Source organism: Haliotis rubra, unplaced genomic scaffold, assembly GCF_003918875.1.
Source record: "Haliotis rubra isolate DU_JTF1 unplaced genomic scaffold, ASM391887v1 Scf121, whole genome shotgun sequence".
NCBI classification, from domain to species: domain Eukaryota; kingdom Metazoa; phylum Mollusca; class Gastropoda; order Lepetellida; family Haliotidae; genus Haliotis; species Haliotis rubra.
The window spans coordinates 379,535-398,078 of record NW_025765126.1 but is presented as its reverse complement, the minus strand read 5'-3'; the positions used below and the strand labels follow the sequence as shown (position 1 = coordinate 398,078).

Here is an 18,544-nt window from a genome sequence, read left to right as displayed (position 1 = left end):
CTATATGCTCGGCGTCATTAATGAAGGGTCAAGCTATTCGTAACACTATTTCTTAAAAGTTGTAAAATTCTCGTTTTTGTTTGAAATATAAACAACTGAATGTTTTACAAACTTTCTTAACAGTATGGAAAAACACATCAGGCCGTTGAAATGTCATTATTACGTTCTTTAATGGCCGATACATTCTGTTACAAATGGCACATTTTTTATTCAAATTGTCAATATGGAAATCCACCTGCCACTTAATGTCAATGATTTGCACGTGTAAGTCGCTCTATCCATGGAAAGTGGAGGACAATACACATGCATTGCTGCTTTTTCACTGTCGTTCATTGTTCAGGTGCCTGTTTGAAATCTCCACTTAAAATGAGACATTTTTTGATACTTGCTTAAAGGGGTCAGGTCATAGGCCTTTTGGAATCTGGTAAACTCCGGTTGCTGTCCGCTTTAATGTGAATCAGAGATTTCAAGCCAATGGGTTCATGGAATATGTGCATCGACCAGGGTGCCGTTGTTAAAGACAACCTTAGCACTAAGACTACCTTAAGTCTGTGTTAAGGTTTGGGAGTTACGGTCATCTAGCAGTAAGATCGCTTTGTACAACGGCACCCTGGTCGCCCCAGAGTCATAACAGTCCGAGATGATAGGCACGTGATTAACACTGCGTTACGTAACAGATTCCTTAACGCAGCAGAACACTTCAATGTTAACAATGTAAGGATATCCAGGAGCACCGTTCGTCGACGTTTAAGGGCAGCAGGACTCCGCTCTAGTTGACCTGCAGTTCGTCCACCACTAAGGCCACGTCACAGGAAGGCGCGTTTGAGTTGGAGTAGACGTCATGGCCGCTGGAATGAACGTCAGTGGTCTCGTGAGCTCTTCACAGATGAAAGCAGATTCGACCCTTTATCAATGACACCTGATATATATACACCAAGTGTAATAACAGTGCATGCACCCGGAAATCTTTGAACGACAGTGAGCGAGCGAGTGGGTGAGTGAGTGAGTGAGTGGGGCTTATGCTGCCCAGTTCCTCAGTGTATCTCAGTTATATCACGACCTATCACCTGTGAATGAAAGTAAAAGAAATCGACTATTTCAACCAGTAAAATTGCCCAATTTACAGTGAACAGTCCGAATTTAGTTATATCTATTGCCCTCAGTACCTTGTGTTTGTCTGGCATTTTGTAGACAGACTGTATCTACAGGTTGGGTACAATTCCCTGAATGTTGCTAGACCGTACCCTGTGGTTCGTGGTCTCCATCAACAACTAGACCCCGTTACTCTGATAGCAGCCGTATACACATTTAACTCTCCAGTTTATTTTATCTGTTTAAGTTCATAAACCGACGGACTAGTTGGTACAGAGCGGACTCGTTATTGCCGCTATGATGACCCGAGTCCACCATGTACCAGTTCAATATGGCAGCCAGATTCATCGTACTGACCCCACATAACCACTTCTTGAACCACCCAGCACCAGGCAGGACAGCGACAAATACCACATTTGAACATTTTTGGCATGAGTCAGCGAGGGATCGAACACAGATCTTCCGCTTTCCTGGCTGACACTCTATCGACTGGACTACGTCAGTAAATGGACATCGAAAGACCCTTTACTCCGAATATACAGTGGCCATACACAGACACCTTACACCAGAGACGTGCAACAAATAGGTCAAATCTGTTTTCATAGTATATCTTAAGCAGTATTTTATATTTGGTGACAGCCACGAAAGTTTGAAGTTTGCAGCTTTGACATTCAGATTTAAAATAGACTGACAGGTTCTAGACATGATGAAAAACATTTCGACTCCCTGTGTGCTTTCTTGTGTATGTAAGTGTTTATATGTATGCTTGCTAGAGCGCGTGTGTGTGCGCGTGTGCTTGCGTGCGTGCGTGTTTGCTTGCGTGTGTGTGACAGGGAGAGAGAGAGAGAGAGAGAGAGAGAGAGAGAGAGAGAGAGAGAGAGAGAGAGAGAGAGAATTATAAATTATAAACACACTTACCATCAAACTCACTGCAAGCACAAACAGGAAATATAGAACTAGGACTAAAATGTCCACCCAGTTGAAAATAGCTACAACCATTTTGACGGCAGTCGACAGCTCTGCGCACAAGGCTGAGTGCCAGGTAGGACTAGGTGCACGTGAATGACGTCGCTTATAAAGTAGTCCAAGCAGTTTACACAACACAGCTCATTGACTATGCATCCTGCGTATATGCAAATAGACTCGGGTCACGTGTACGCACATGAATACGGAGTTTATTGAGCCAGACTGGATGACGCGACAATGCCGGTGGATGGTTCATATATAACTCGTTCTATCAGTAAGGTTATGGCATTTGTGTATTGACAATTGCCCATGTCATCAATCTTTGGTATATAATCGTTTCATATTCTTATCATATTGTCCCTATGTCCACCTTTGCATGCCATTGTTTCAGTTTTCGCGAGTACCTGCTGTCTTCATTGATTTACAATAATCCATTTATATATATTCAGTTTTCATTCATTTTCTCCTTCACACTACATGGAATTGTTTCTGAATATAGTCAAGACTGGATATTCTTTTGTACTGGTGTTCTATCACTAATTTACTTTTAGAAGTTGTTTTCGTGACTTTCCTCACACATGATGCTGTGATGGTAATGTTGTTAGTACTGTGTAGCTGTTGTTGGTGATGCTGTTGATACTGACTCTGTTCATATTCTTATGCTGGTATTAGTGCTGGTGTGTTGATAGTGGAGCCTGATGCTGGTGTGTTGATAGTGGAGCCTGATGCTGGTGTGTTGATAGTGGAGCCTGATGCTGTTGTGTTGATAGTGGAGCCTGATGCTGGTGTGTTGATAGTGGAGCCTGATGCTGGTGTGTTGATAGTGGAGCCTGATGCTGGTGTGTTGATAGTGGAGCCTGATGCTGTTGTGTTGATAGTGGAGCCTGATGCTGGTGTGTTGATAGTGGAGCCTGATGCTGGTGTGTTGATAGTGGAGCCTGATGCTGTTGTGTTGATAGTGGAGCCTGATGCTGGTGTGTTGATAGTGGAGCCTGATGCTGTGTGTGTTGATAGTGGAGCCTGATGCTGAGTGGAGCCTGATGCTGTGTGTTGATAGTGGAGCCTGATGCTGGTGTGTTGATAGTGGAGCCTGATGCTGGTGTGTTGATAGTGGAGTGATGAGTGTGTTGATAGTGGAGCCTGATGTGTGTTGATAGTGGAGCCTGATGCTGGTGTGTTGATAGTGGAGCCTGATGCTGGTGTGTTGATAGTGGAGCCTGAGTGCTGATGCTTGTGTTGATAGTGGAGCCTGATGCTGGTGTGTTGATAGTGGAGCCTGATGCTGGTGTGTTGATAGTGGAGCCTGATGCTGGTGTGTTGATAGTGGAGCCTGATGCTGGTGTGTTGATAGTGGAGCCTGATGCTGGTGTGTTGATAGTGGAGCCTGATGCTGAGCCTGATGCTGTGTGTTGATAGTGGAGCCTGATGCTGGTGTGTGATAGTGGATAGTGGAGTGGAGCCTGATGCTGTTGTGTGTTGATAGTGGAGCCTGATGCTGGTTGTGTTGATAGTGGAGCCTGATGCTGGTGTGTTGATAGTGGAGCCTGATGCTGATTGTGTGTTGATAGTGGAGCCTGATGCTGGTGTGTTGATAGTGGAGCCTGATGCTGGTGTGTTGATAGTGGAGCCTGATGCTGGTGTGTTGATAGTGGAGCCTGATGCTGTTGTGTTGATAGTGGAGCCTGATGCTGGTGTGTTGATAGTGGAGCCTGATGCTGGTGTGTTGATAGTGGAGCCTGATGCTGGTGTGTTGATAGTGGAGCCTGATGCTGGTGTGTTGATAGTGGAGCCTGATGCTGGTGTGTTGATAGTGGAGCCTGATGCTGGTGTGTTGATAGTGGAGCCTGATGCTGGTGTGTTGATAGTGGAGCCTGATGCTGGTGTGTTGATAGTGGAGCCTGATGCTGGTGTGTTGATAGTGGAGCCTGATGCTGTGTGTGTTGATAGTGGAGCCTGATGCTGGTGTGTTGATAGTGGAGCCTGATGCTGGTTGTGTTGATAGTGGAGCCTGATGCTGGTGTGTTGATAGTGGAGCCTGATGCTGGTGTGTTGATAGTGGAGCCTGATGCTGGTGTGTTGATAGTGGAGCCTGATGCTGGTGTGTTGATAGTGGAGCCTGATGCTGTGTGTTGATAGTGGAGCCTGATGCTGGTGTGTTGATAGTGGATCCTGATGCTGGTGTGTTGTTGATAGTGGAGCCTGATGCTGGTGTGTTGATAGTGGAGCCTGATGCTGGTGTGTTGATGTGTGCCTGATGCTGTGTGTGTTGATAGTGGAGCCTGATGCTGGTGTGTTGATAGTGGAGCCTGATGTTGATAGTGCTGTGTTGTTTTATGTGCTGTTGTTGTGATGTGGTTGTGATTGTTAGTGTGTGTCATTGATGCTGATGTTGTTGATGCTGTGTTGCCTGATGCTGATGTGTTGATAGTGGTGGCCTGATGCGGGGTGTGTTGATAGTGGAGCCTGATGCTGTTGTGTTGATAGTGGAGCCTGATGCTGGTGTGTTGATAGTGGAGCCTGATGCTGGTGTGTTGATAGTGGAGCCTGATGCTGATGTTGGTAGTGGAGCCTGATGATGGTGTGTTGTTAGTGGAGCCTGATGCTGGTGTGTTGATAGTGGAGCCTGATGCTGGTTGTTACTGATAGTGGAGCCTGATGCTGGTGTGTTGATAGTGGATGGAGCCTGATGCTGGTGTGTGTTGATAGTGGAGCCTGATGCTGGTGTGTTGATAGTGGAGCCTGATGCTGGTGTGTTGATAGTGGAGCCTGATGCTGATGCTGATGGTGTGTTGATAGTGGAGCCTGATGCTGTTGTGTTGATAGTGGAGCCTGATGCTGGTGTGTTGATAGTGGAGCCTGATGCTGGTTGTGTTGATGTTGATAGTGGAGCCTGATGCTGGTGTGTTGATAGTGGAGCCTGATGCTGGTGTGTTGATAGTGGAGCCTGATGCTGGTGTGTTGATAGTGGAGCCTGATGCTGGTGTGTTGATGATAGTGGAGCCTGATGCTGGTGTGTTGATAGTGGAGCCTGATGCTGGTGTGTGTGTTGATAGTGGAGCCTGATGCTGGTGTGTTGATAGTGGAGCCTGATGCTGGTGTGTTGATAGTGGAGCCTGATGCTGGTGTGTTGATAGTGGAGCCTGATGCTGGTGTGTTGATAGTGGAGCCTGATGCTGGTGTGTTGATAGTGGAGCCTGATGCTGGTGTGTTGATAGTGAAGCCTGATGCTGGTGTGTTGATAGTGGAGCCTGATGCTGGTGTGTTGATAGTGAAGCCTGATGCTGGTGTGTTGATAGTGGAGCCTGATGCTGGTGTGTTGTTGCTGTTGCTGACGGTGTCAATACAAAATTCCGTTGAGAACATCGATGTTGTGATGGATGATTAGTGGAAATGAATGTTGTTGTTGGTGCTGCTAGTGGTGTTGTTGTTGGTGCTGCTAGTGGTGCTGTTGTTGGTGCTGTTGTTGGTGCTGATAGTGGTGCTGTTGTTGGTGCTGCTAGTGGTGCTGTTGTTGGTGCTGTTGTTGGTGCTGCTAGTGGTGCTGTTGTTGGTGCTGCTAGTGGTGGAGCCTGTTGGTGCTGTTGTGTTGCTGCTAGTGGTGCTGTTGTTGGTGCTGCTAGTGGTGCCTGATGTTGGTGCTGTTGTTAGTGGTGCTGCTAGTGGTGCTGTTGTTGGTGCTGCTGTGGTTCTGTTGTCCTGTGCTGTTGTTGGTGCTGTTTATTCTTGTGTTTTTCTTGTTTGACTCTTGTTGTGACTCGTTGGTGCTTAATTTGTTGTTGCTTGCCAGAATTTGCTGTAAAAACTAAACTTTGTTGTCTTGGTGCTTAATTTGTTGTTGCTTCAGATTTTGTTGTCGGTGCGGATGTTGTTTCCGTTGGTGTTGATGTTGATGGTCGCTGTGCACACACGCATTGTACTGCTGTTGTGTGATAACATGTGGTTGGGTCTTGTAGCATAGCAGCACATGCAGTAACATCTGTAATGTGGCGCAATGTAGCGCAGTGGGTGGCCGTGTTTTGGTGCAGTGTAGAGGTTTACAATGAAGGCATTCTGTATGTGTGGGTCACGAGGAGAATCATACATTGAAGGTATATAGTAGGTCATGGCCTTATTTGGCTGCGGAGTGGAGCACATTGGAGGTATTATCCCATATACCAACCGCATTGTGTGAGTGGGTATGGGTTTATGACGATTTACGTGCATGAGTGTGCGTGTGTGTGCGTGTGTGTGCGTGTGTGTGCTTGTATTGTGTACTTAATGTTCAGGAATAGTTTTTCACACAGACCCTGAAACAAACATATCCGGGAACAAGTCTAGATTATGTGGCATTGCCGCAAGTCTAGATTTCCACAGTTTCACGAGGAAAGTCCCAGGGCTAATTATATTTTATATTTTTTTTATTGTATTCATTTCGGAGACTAGTTGTTAGTCTAGTTCATGGACTGTTTAGTGTTTACCTCAAGCCATGGTTAGATTCTCGATTTGCCACAATACAGGAGAAGAATAAGTGTAATCCGTTTTTTACAAGCAGTGGTGGACATACCGCACAAACACGACATACCAGGGACTGTCAATCCAAGGGTGATACAAAGATCGGTTACGTTCATTGTAACTGATATAGAGAACATAGAGGACTCAGTGATAAATGATTACAGTGATGTTTGTAGACTCCACCACAATGGCATTACAATGTAAAAAATTGGACACAACCAATGCAAATGTATTGACAATTGTGAACGAAAGTCTAAATAAAATGAGCCAGATGGTAGGAAGAGAGACACAGAAAGAGATAAATATCAATTCCCTAGGTGAGCACGTAGATGACCACAAAGCGAGAAGACCAAAGCACATCTGAACGTTTGCATGTGCGCCACACAGTGGCGTTACACTGGTCTCATTCTTGATTTCGATACGTTTAAGGATAATCGATTAATGACAGACAAGGGCGGATACAGCGTTTTGAGAAAGTGGGTGTGCGCGCGCGCTTGCGTGTGTACGCGTGCGCACACAGTCTTAAGAAAGGGGAGGCGGGTGCAAACTTCATTTTCACCCGTTTTCGCGAGAGTGTCAATGGTCATTTAATAAATTAGCAGGACAAAAGGATCCGCCTGTGTGTCTGTAGATCATTATTTCCATCAGTTGTATTGATTCTGTTCATCGTACAGTTATAATACTTTTGATTTCATGAATCATTTGTGTATAAATTATAGTAGCATACACAACGACAGAACGGGACCACGCCCCATTATCAAACGTTTTCACCCCAATTTTGCTCCCACAAGCCCACAAACATTGTATAAATTGTCTCGGTGTTCTTGGCATGTTTGAAATTGTCAGCGTGCATTGACCAATACGTTCAATGTTTCACGGGCTCAGGTAAGCTGACTATTAAACAGATACCAACAATATGTTGACATTCTCTGACATACACTGTGCCCTAAATCTGACGCTTAATGTGACCCCTACTACGACCAATCCAACCACAAGCGGCGATCTACCGAACACCCGCACAGTGAAGGTTAACAAATGGGACAATGAAAAAAGTTCTCAATATATACATTGTATAGACTCTACATATGTTGAAAGCCTGTGTGATGAAATCAACAATGTGACGAAGGACGATTTACAAGAATCTATTGATAAATTTACCAACTCTATTTGCGACAAATTAACATCTGCCGCTAAATCCACTTTCGGTTGTAAACGCACTTTTTATAAAACAAAAAATTCAAAGCCATGGTTCGATTATAAATGTAAATCGGCAAGAAAACAATACCACAAAAGTAAAAGGGCATTTGGAAAACAGCCTTCCAAAGCAAACCGCGACCTTTTTATATCGGCTTGTAAAAAATACAACAAAACCCTCAAAATCTCTAGCGCGGCTTACAAAAAGCAGTGTGCCGACAAACTTCGTTTGGCCAAAAAAACAGACCCCAAGTCGTTCTGGGGTATCCTAAAATCTATCTCAACAAAACGTAAAAATAACAATATTGAGTTGGATAAACTTTTCAATCATTTTAAGTGCATGAATGAAGTGGATGTAGTTGATGATGTAACTCTTGACACGAGCGAGCTTGGTGATTGTGAAATGTTAGATAAACCTATTACTGGGAATGAAATTGCGTGTGCTGTGAAAGCCCTTAAAAACGACAAGGCTTGTGGGCTTGATTGTGTTTACAACGAATACATAAAATGTTCGCTTGGTGTAATGATGCCTGCATACGTAAATCTTTTTAATTGTGTTTTAAACAATGGTGTAGTACCTGAAGCTTGGGTAACAGGTTATATAACACCCATTTTCAAAGGCAAGGGGGACCCATCCAATCCTGATAACTACAGGGGTATTACCATTGTAAGCTGCTTGGGCAAACTATTCACCTCTATTATTTTGGACAGGCTTCAAAATTACTCAGAGTCCATTGAATTGATAAATAAATCGCATGCAGGCTTCCGTAAATCCTTTTCAACTATAGATCACGTTTACGTACTTAAATCGCTCATCGACATATACAAAAATCTTAACAAGAAACTATACTGCGCCTTCATTGATTTTAGCAAAGCTTTTGACAATGTTTGGAGAAATGGGTTATGGATTAAATTGATCAAAGCTAATGTAAGTAATAAATGTTTTATAGTTATTCATAATATGTATCAGCAAATCAAATCATGTGTTAAACTTAACAATGTCATGTCACCCCTATTCTCATGTAACACTGGTGTTAGACAGGGGGAGAATTTATCACCGTTTTTATTTGCTTTGTACATAAATGACCTTGAATCCTTCCTGTGTGAAAACAATGTACAAGGCCTTACTATTGTAAATAGCTTAATTAATGAACAACTTGGTATGTATATTAAGCTACTGGTTTTATTATATGCAGATGATACTGTTCTACTAGCAGAAAACGCAGAAGATCTGCAGTTAGCTTTGGATAGATTCTCAGAATACTGTGTTTTATGGAAACTTAAAGTTAACATTAACAAAACTAAGATCATGATATTTTCAAAAGGCTATGTTAGGAATAAACATAAGTTTCTAATTTGTAATGATGAAATTGAGGTTGTTCGAGAATATCTATATTTGGGAATATTGTTTAATGCTAATGGTAAATTCACAAAGGCAATTAAGAGACTTTCGGAACAAGCATCAAGAGCCATGTTTTCCATCTTTAAAATTATCCGAAAACTACAAATACCAATTGATTGTCAACTAAAACTTTTTGATCAATGCATCTTGCCAATCCTACTTTACAGTTCGGAAGTGTGGGGCTATGAAAATTCAATCATCTTGGAAAGAACGCACTTAAAGTTTTGTAAATATATTCTTAAAGTAAAACAATCTACACCAAATTTTATGGTGTATGGTGAATTAGGCAGATATCCTATTGATGTTCTTATAAAAGTAAAAATCATCAGCTACTGGTGTAAAGTTACAACTGAAACTAGTAAATTTCCCACATTCTTTATAACATTATGAAATTTAGATCATCTCTCCAGAATGCTGATTTCGACCAACTAAAAGCAGTCCAAAATATTCTTCAAAACGTCGGGCTCTCCTATATTTGGCAATCTCAAAAGTTCCCTAGCATCGACTGGCTGAAACATCATGTCAAAAATTCATTAATTGACCAGTTCAAACAATCATGGTATGCTGATGCCCAAAATTCATCTAAAGGAAAATATTATCATCTATATAAAACCTCACTTACTTTAGAACCTTATCTTCTAGATCTACCATCAAAATTTCGTATCTGGTTAACAAAATTAAGAACTTCTAATCATAGATTACCCATTGAAACGGGACGATGGTTTAATATTAATCTAGAAAACAGAACATGTACAATTTGTAAAAATAATATTATTTGTGACGAGTATCATGCTATTTTATCATGTACACAGCTTAATGTCGAACGTAAGAGGATTCTTCCCTCTTATTTCTGTAATAATCCACATATGGACAAATTTATCTCACTTATGAAATCAAACTATACCCCACTCCTATTGAAACTTTCACTTTTGCTAAAACTGTGCTTAGCCACTTCTAAATCAAAATACCTACCCATATGATATTGTATTTAAACGACTGTATGTTCTCTATATCATTCTGTATGATTTTCGAGAATAAACAATTCTTCTTCTATCACTGAAATGAAGAGCAAAACCTCGATCATGTTTTTGTACATATCAAGAAAGACGATTACACGAAATTGGCGCGTTAGCGAAATTCATAAAACGTTGTGATTGGAATAATCGTTTTCTAAAAACATGCACAACTGTACATGGTTGCCATATAATATCACCCAAAATGGAGTTTCCCCTACTTTTGTAATGGTATATATTTATCATACAAAAAATCATGTAATTGCTTAACGACGTTCATGCCTTATTAGAGAGCTTTGGAACTTAATGTCGTCTGATTGTAGAATTCATACCTCTCATTCGGAACCGAGCGTGTTATGAAACAAGTTTACATGTTATTAAATGAGCAAAACGGTTACTGTTGTTGCATAGTGGACAGAACTCTAAATACATAGGCTTGGTTCAGTTGTCTGTTGTTCAACGCACTCAGCAATATCCCAGCAATATTCTATCGTAGATAAAGAATTTGTCCGTCTGACGATTGACTATATACAGAGACAAAATATAATGTGTTTCTGTCACATATAAATTAATTTCTAGAATAGATATCAAATTATAAGTAGGTAGATAGATCTTTGGATATATAGATCTTTGCTCACACTGTCCATCACTCTTTTGTTAAGGCTCGTGTATTATTTAGAAACAACCGTCAGTTTGGAATTTGGTTTCTAGATCTCATTGGGACGTTTGCTAAATTATGCAAAACGCATTGTTTTGCTAACTGTCATGCGTCACCAGTTTTGAACGTATCTGTTATACAATGATACTTTGTCTTCAGGCTACACCGCTTTTTTTAATCGTGAATTGATCTGCACCAAGTTGTTAACCTTGGCGACAGGTGCTGACATATAATACACTTCACATATTGTAATCTGGCAGTGTTATTGTAAAATTGTTGTAACTAAATAACTCTGTGTCTGTTCAAATACAAGGCAGTAGTGTGCTAGTGGCCATATTCATGGTGCAAGTCAAGTCTAACCTGGCAGTTGTATTGTGTCACACTGTTGTTACTGCATTGCACCGTGTCTGTTCAAATACAGGGCAGTGGTGTGCTAGCAAGTCAAGTCTAACCTGGCAGGGTATTGTGTCACACTCTTGTTACTGCATTACACCGTGTCTGTTCAAATACAGGGCAGTGGTGTGCTAGCAAGTCAAGTCTAACCTGGCAGGGTATTGTGTCACGCTCTTGTTACTGCATTACACCGTGTCTGTTCAAATACAGGGCAGTGGGGCAGTGGTGTGCTAGCAAGTCAAGTCTAACCTGGCAGGGTATTGTGTCACACTCTTGTTACTGCATTACACCGTGTCTGTTCAAATACAGGGCAGTGGTGTGCTAGCAAGTCAAGTCTAACCTGGCAGGGTATTGTGTCACACTGTTGTTACTGCATTACACCGTGTCTGTTCAAATACAGGGCAGTGGTGTGCTAGCAAGTCAAGTCTAACCTGGCAGTGGTAATGTCACACTGTTGTTACTGCATTACATCGTGTCTGTTCAAATACAGGGCAGTGGTGTGCTAGCAAGTCAAGTCTAACCTGGCAGGGTATTGTGTCACACTGCTTGTTACTGCATTACACCGTGTCTGTTCAAATACAGGGCAGTGGTGTGCTAGGAAGTCAAGTCTAACCTGGCAGGGTATATTGTCACACTCTTGTTACTGCATTACACCGTGTTTGTTCAAATACAGGGCAGTGGTGTGCTCGTGACGAGCAAACGCTTGAACCACAACGCTACCTCACCGCCCCTATTACATCAAGACCAGCCGTGGGTGAACGTAGTGTTTCACCCTGGATTCCCAGCCTTGGCGGAGTCCATGGTTAACGATTTCAAGTCGGATCGTAGCCACGTGATCTAACTGGATGATGATTTTTATCGCCAACTAATTGATATTTGTAGAAAATGCGTACTTTGCATATTTTTGTCATTATTGTAAGTGATATTCCTCCTCTGAGAATGACTTATTTTCTCTATGGAAGTATTAGCACACATTTTGCCATCTCCGTCAATTTGTTATTGCGATATTCCGGTTCAGGTGTTTCAGGTGACGAGGGCTGCAGAACATTTGAAATTGGGTATATCGTCGTGCTTGAGAATATTTCGCTCATATGACGACGTGCATGCGTGTGTATGTGTATGTGCGGCTGCTTGTACTAGCCCAGACTTTGGCTGGTTTTATAGTGCTAGCCCACTGAGATACCATGCCGCAGTGAAGCATGAATACCCCACTCAGACACATTATACTGACTCCGAGCCGACCAGTCCTTGTTGTACCCATTAATGCCGAGCGCCAGGCAGGGACCAACAAGTACCATATTTTAACGTCTTTTGGTATGACGCGGTCGGGGATCGAACCCGCGACCTTCCGCTCTCCGGGAGGACGCTCTAACCACTACACCACGGAGGCGGTCGGCTGCAGAACAACATATTTATATGAAACGTGTATTTAGTTTATGAGTAAGTGAGTGAATATGGTTTGCGGTCCTGTCAGCAATATTCAAGCAATATCACGGCGGGGGACACGGGAAATGGGCTTCGGTGTGACGAGCGAACGCTTTAACCACTGGGCTATCCCACCGCCCCGTTTAGTTAATAATTCATGCATACAATTTTGTTTCAATGACTACACGTACATTATAAGGCATTCATTGTTGCTTACCTCAGCAATTGAACGTATGAATGAGTGAGAAATATAAGAAAACCATGAACAAATTCGCAACATACTGTTATACGGTAAAAATGCATTTTCTAGACAAGAAAAGTATAACAAAAACATTATTGAGAATTGCGGTTACTTCGTGATAAAATGGATATGGCTGCTTGGTAATAAATCAAGTGATACTGGACATAATAACTGGGGGTAACAGAAGGCAAAAGACTCTTGTAGTATTAGTTGACGGTGAATCATAGTATTTAAAGGGACTCTCCGAGCACGAGGTAAGGCATGAAACCATGGAATGACGTAACTTTGAACGAATCAGAAATGTCATATCGGGATAAGTGATAAGGGTGGAGCAGGCTCGAACACCTTAACAAGAAACCGTCCTCACTAGCACGGTGCGCGATCGTTGCAGTTACACATTTGATAAAGAGCCTGTCCTGTCCTGTCCAGTCGGAGTCATCTCGTACATGAAGAGAGGGACGAAGTATACCTGTGTGAGTATTGAGACTGGTGTTGAGTTATTCATTTTATGCCAGGGCGCCAGTACATGGATGCGATTGTTAGTTGGGTGTCCCGGTAGTCCGACCCCCTCACTCCTTGACTGAGCAACTCTCGACGGACCAAGCGAGTGTAGAGCCTGAGCTTATATCTCCCCTGACAATGTTCCATATTAAAGTACTGTCGGAAATAGAAAAAAACTGTTTTTAGGCTGTTGCTTTGTATCCCTAAAAGTTACACAACTGCAAATAGCATATGTCGATATAACCCAGTTCGGCCTAACAGGGCATTCAGTGGGGTGCGTAAGAGGATATCCAGAAAAGCATGTTTACTCGTAAAATCGGGGCAAAACTTAGAAAAATACGAATAGCTGCTGAAAACAATAGATCAGACTATAGATGGCAATTAGGTCAATTAGGTCGCTCAGCCAGGTATGACGACGGACCGTCGACTCACCTGGCTTGAAATGTATGTGCTGCCTACAGGCACAAGGGGTCATCTCAAAGATATTTTGTACTTTTTCATGTGTGTTGAATATGTCTCATCTATTGATTAACATCTTTCTTTCATAAAGTTTATGTTGAGGAAAGTATGTAAATGAGTATGATAACTGATAACCATAGAAAAGCATCGTATTAAATATCTCAAAATATATAGGTGGCATGAACACCTGAAGATCGACAGGACTGGATATTATTTGTAAATTGTTATAACATGCCGTGTACTTCCCCAGTATAAGTCTCCTAAAAGATTATCTTATCTTAGCTGATATCTCTATCCCCAAGCCCGACCCCAACCATCGTATGCGACACCCGCCCTGGGTTTACTTTTGAAATGGACCCTCCTACCTGTTTCTTTTTATAGTAACAGTGAGACTCCATGGTAGCTACATCCTTAATAGTTTCAGCATGAAAGTTATTATTTTGTACGTCAGCTATCGTTTATAATGAAGCTAAGTCTAATTTCAAGATGGGCATTTAAAAAGTGTCCTTTGAAATACAATATCATTGCACACTAATTTGCATAAAGCCATGGTCTGTTCCAAATAAGTCGCTTTGCTTATTTCTGCACTAATCTCTCCTCAGTAAAGTCCTTTTTCTACGTTTCCTATCTCTCTACCACTGAGACTGTAGTTAGGACTGAAGTCAGATATTTCACACTTTCACATATCAACTACATAAATAATTGTAGAGATAAATATGGAAACCCCCCACAGTATTCTTCTATTTCCGACAGTACTTTAGTAGGTAACTGCCGTTGGGTCAACTGACGCCGAATATACAGTTACGACAATAAGGCATAAGACTGTCTCAGAATCATTGATCTGTCCGTATATAGAGAATACTACACTCGGTCTCATAACATACGAATTATACGAAACTCGTGACCTTCCTATGGTTTCTGACCTCGCTTTCGCTCGGTCAGATACCATAAAAAGGACACTCGTTTCGTATAATTCGTTCGTCAAAAAAAAAGGTCACTCGTTTCGTATAATTCGTATGTTATGAGACAGTGTGGTATTTTATTTATTACCCACGTCTTACATGCTTTAAAGTGACAAAAGAGAGTATTTGTGTTATTTTTATGGTTTCAAACCGAAACCGGTTTCATAAAGAGGTTGCGGAAGAATGTTGTTCTGTAGTACACTTTTTGCATGACGTCACACTGTAATGACGTCACTACGGCTCGTGTGTCCCCTTGGTAACCGACGTCACGATGCATGTCAGTTGTCATCGCCTCGTACAGCCTCCTACATTAAACTACTCCGTAGCACCCCGTTTCATAGTTTGCAGTTGCTTCACTCGGATAACATCAATGGTGGAAACATTGCGTTTATGTTTTTCGACGCATATAATGTCTCAGTTCGACTCCCAATTCAACAGCGATACGGTAACGTTCGCAATGTTTACATTCCCACAATGCATTTAAGTTGTAGAATGAATGAATTCACGTGTTTGTTATGAACGAAAAAGAAGTTCCGTCACAACGTGACCTAATTGAGAGGTCATCGGTTATCCAATAAAATCGTTAGAATCTCAGGTCAAGTCCACACTCCGGCACAGCGATGACTTAACATAACATCACTGGCACAGGCTAATTTGCATATCACGTGACTGGACTTTTCTCTTGTTTGTAATCAAACGCGCATATTCATAATAAGAAGAGACTGGACTCACGAAAGCTTTTCGGCGCTCTCTTCATAATGTTTTACATTGTTACATATATATTCTTCCACAACTGCGAAAGTTAGGTCTATGACAGTACATATATAGATATCGAACTGGCTGCATCGTTTGCTCTCCATCAGCTTCGATGACAGCACGTGGAGCCGTACAACCTATGTAAACAAAGGATCGCTACGCAAATCGAAATAGTGTTACATGTTTTTGGATATTTTCGCAGTGAAACTAAACCATTCTATTAAAGATGTTTAGTTGGTTGTGTAGACTCGTCAAAAATAAAAGAGTAAAAGAAATTTATACATTATATTGAATTGACATTGCAAGATGTGACGAATCGTCACATTTTTCTGGCCTGTTGCAGAGGTACTATGCTGGCTTGCCGCATGGGACTCTGGGTAGGAGAGTGAGGTCAAGTCGTTACGACACAGGTCAACGCGATACGACACTCGTGTGGCGTACGAGATTAATATGCAACTACCCATACGTTGACCTCGTGGGCAATAAATCCATTTATCTCTCCATAAACACAATCATCTATACAAATAGGACGTCAGAACACCTTGGCATGGGTGGAAATAACTTTAAAATTGCTAGTGTACTCCGGTATAGTGAAACATGTAAAATCACTTGCCCTGATAAGTGTTCCACTATACCGGCCGTTTTCTTGTTGATTTTTTAAATAAACAACATTATTAACATTGGAAAGTCAATTGGACACCGTTACAGCATGATATACAAATTTGCTTGCCCGACAGAAAAAATCACTGGACTCGGACATCGGGCAATGGGTTATTTCCACCCCTGCTTGGTATAGTTGCCCTGCCGAGATAAATCTAGCAAGATGTTAAACGCGGCGTATAACCAGATTTAACTCCACACACACACACCAATCACCTATTTGTAGTCGAGGGATGAGTATATGGGAGTTGCGGTCTATCGGGCTCGCTCGGCTTGGTAAGTTTACTGCCTCATTGCTGGCAGAGGTGCCACACCAAGAGAGTAACCAAGCATTAAAGGTGCCTGTCATCAATCGGAATTATGTAATTTTCGGGGGAGGTGTGGTAGCCTTGAAGAGAAAGCGTTCGCCCGTTACACCGTAGGCAAGGGTTTGATTTTCCACACTGTTGATGTATTTCATGTTGCTGGAAAAATGCTTAAACCGTCGTAAAACCGAGTGAGTGAGTTTAGTTTCACGCCGCTTTTACCCCACCGCCCCGTAAAACCGCGTGAGCAGCTACACCGTGGTGCAAATGTTAAACCACGACCACACGTACAGAATGACGCCATACAACATACTCTTGAACACATTACAAGATTTATAATTAATATGGAGGTGTGAGTGAATGTTGTTTTTCGCCACTTTAATATTGTATTTCCGTTCAGGTTTTCACGGCATATCTACTTGCTGACTCATCGCTTATGGTACAGACCAACTAAGAATATATATTAATATAATGAATGGGGTTTTGGAGCACATCATCATGATATCATGGAACTCATCAGAGAATCAGCTCTGCACCATATGGCCAAGAAATCTGAACTAGACTGACTTTATAGGCATCACTGATGTTGTTAATAAAACAAAACTATGTCTATTCTCTTTAATTGATTGGAACTGAATCCGCCTATAACCATGTAGCCATGAGGATGAACACTTATGCTTCAACACAAAGATATTAAATATGTTAAATGTGACACAAAATACAAAATAGTATTCTAAATAAATAATATAAATAACAAAACCAAAACGTAGCATAAATGATTCACACAACCATGGCTAATCCTATTAACATGCATACAGGAAATATAGCCGCCACGTGGTTGGGGTTAAACACACACCACACATCAAATAATCAAATGATACTTACGACGACTCCTACAGCTAGGACCAAAGAAAAGTACAAGACAAGCACCACAATATCTATCCAGTTGAATGGGTTAGACATAATGCAGTGTTGTTTTCTATTCAGTGTATATGCACCAACACGCCATCTATTCCCCGTAGAATCGGCTACTTCGAAGCGTCCGTATCTTTGTCAAATACATATCTTTGTTGCTTGACATTGTAACATCTTGACCTATTCCAGGCTGCTTACAATGAGATTATATGTTTGTATCTATTAACCGGACGTTGTGTTCATATGTCGCCTTAGTGACCGTCAAATACTTAGCGAGAGATCAACGATAACAATAATACATGTATATACTTGTTTCTTTTTTTTTAATTTTGAAATAAATTAGCGCTTTGGTTTACTGTTTCTGTAGGACGTAAAGCAAAGGTGTGAATCATGTAATTTACAAGACTGTTCTGACCTGATTACTACATGATACTGTTAAGTTAAAAGGTTAAGTGTGAGTTGCAGTGTTGGCCTATAGATAACTTTGTATTAAGATTGTTCTGATAAAGACATATCTTGTGGACCTGGATACACAAAACAACTTGTACACATGAGTGTATGCAATTTTTAAAATTTTAGTCCAAATAGGCAATCATACCCATGCATATTAAAATCACATGCACGTGATATATTTCATAATTGCAGTATGTGCGCTACAGTTTTCTCAACTGATTAAAAGATGCAGTATTAAACATTAACTTTTCTTGAAATGGCACGATGTAGACTTACAGAAAATACACGGGAAAGCCACTGACATGCATGGCGATAACTAGAACATTAACCACACGGTTATAGTCGACCTGAGAAAAAGAACCTGGCCACGAGTGAAGTAATGCTTCGTCCAGGAACAGGAAGACCGACGACCACTGACCGTGATGACCGAGTTCTAATTTGTCTGGCAAGATACAATACCATGTCACCAACGGCCGTCGGGAACGTGTCTTCATGTCTTCAAGTTGCGGCTTTCTCCTAACATCAGAAGGAGGCTCAGTTCTTAGGCATGTGTCATTTGATTGTATCTTGTTCCTTCCTTACCGATGGGCATGCATGAGCACGTCTGGCGTGGTCCGGCTCCGAGAAAGCCGCAACTTGAAGACACGTTCCCGACGGC

At 41.7% G+C, this 18,544-nt stretch overlaps 1 protein-coding gene across 2 annotated transcripts in view; it reads right to left on the bottom strand.

Annotated features, from left to right (window-relative positions):
• LOC124264884 (sodium/myo-inositol cotransporter 2-like) overlaps nt 1-17,566 on the bottom strand; it is a 54,214-nt gene extending 36,648 nt beyond the window's left edge. The window contains exon 1 of one of the 2 annotated variants that reach the window (XM_046699672.1): nt 17,404-17,566. In XM_046699672.1, the coding sequence (XP_046555628.1) occupies nt 17,404-17,481 (78 nt within the window). In that variant the 5' untranslated portion in view covers nt 17,482-17,566. Of the gene's footprint in view, nt 1-2,010; nt 2,140-17,403 lie in introns of those variants that run through there. The other variant, XM_046699666.1, reaches the window with a different exon arrangement.
• Nucleotides 17,567-18,544: the final 978 nt, after the last annotated feature.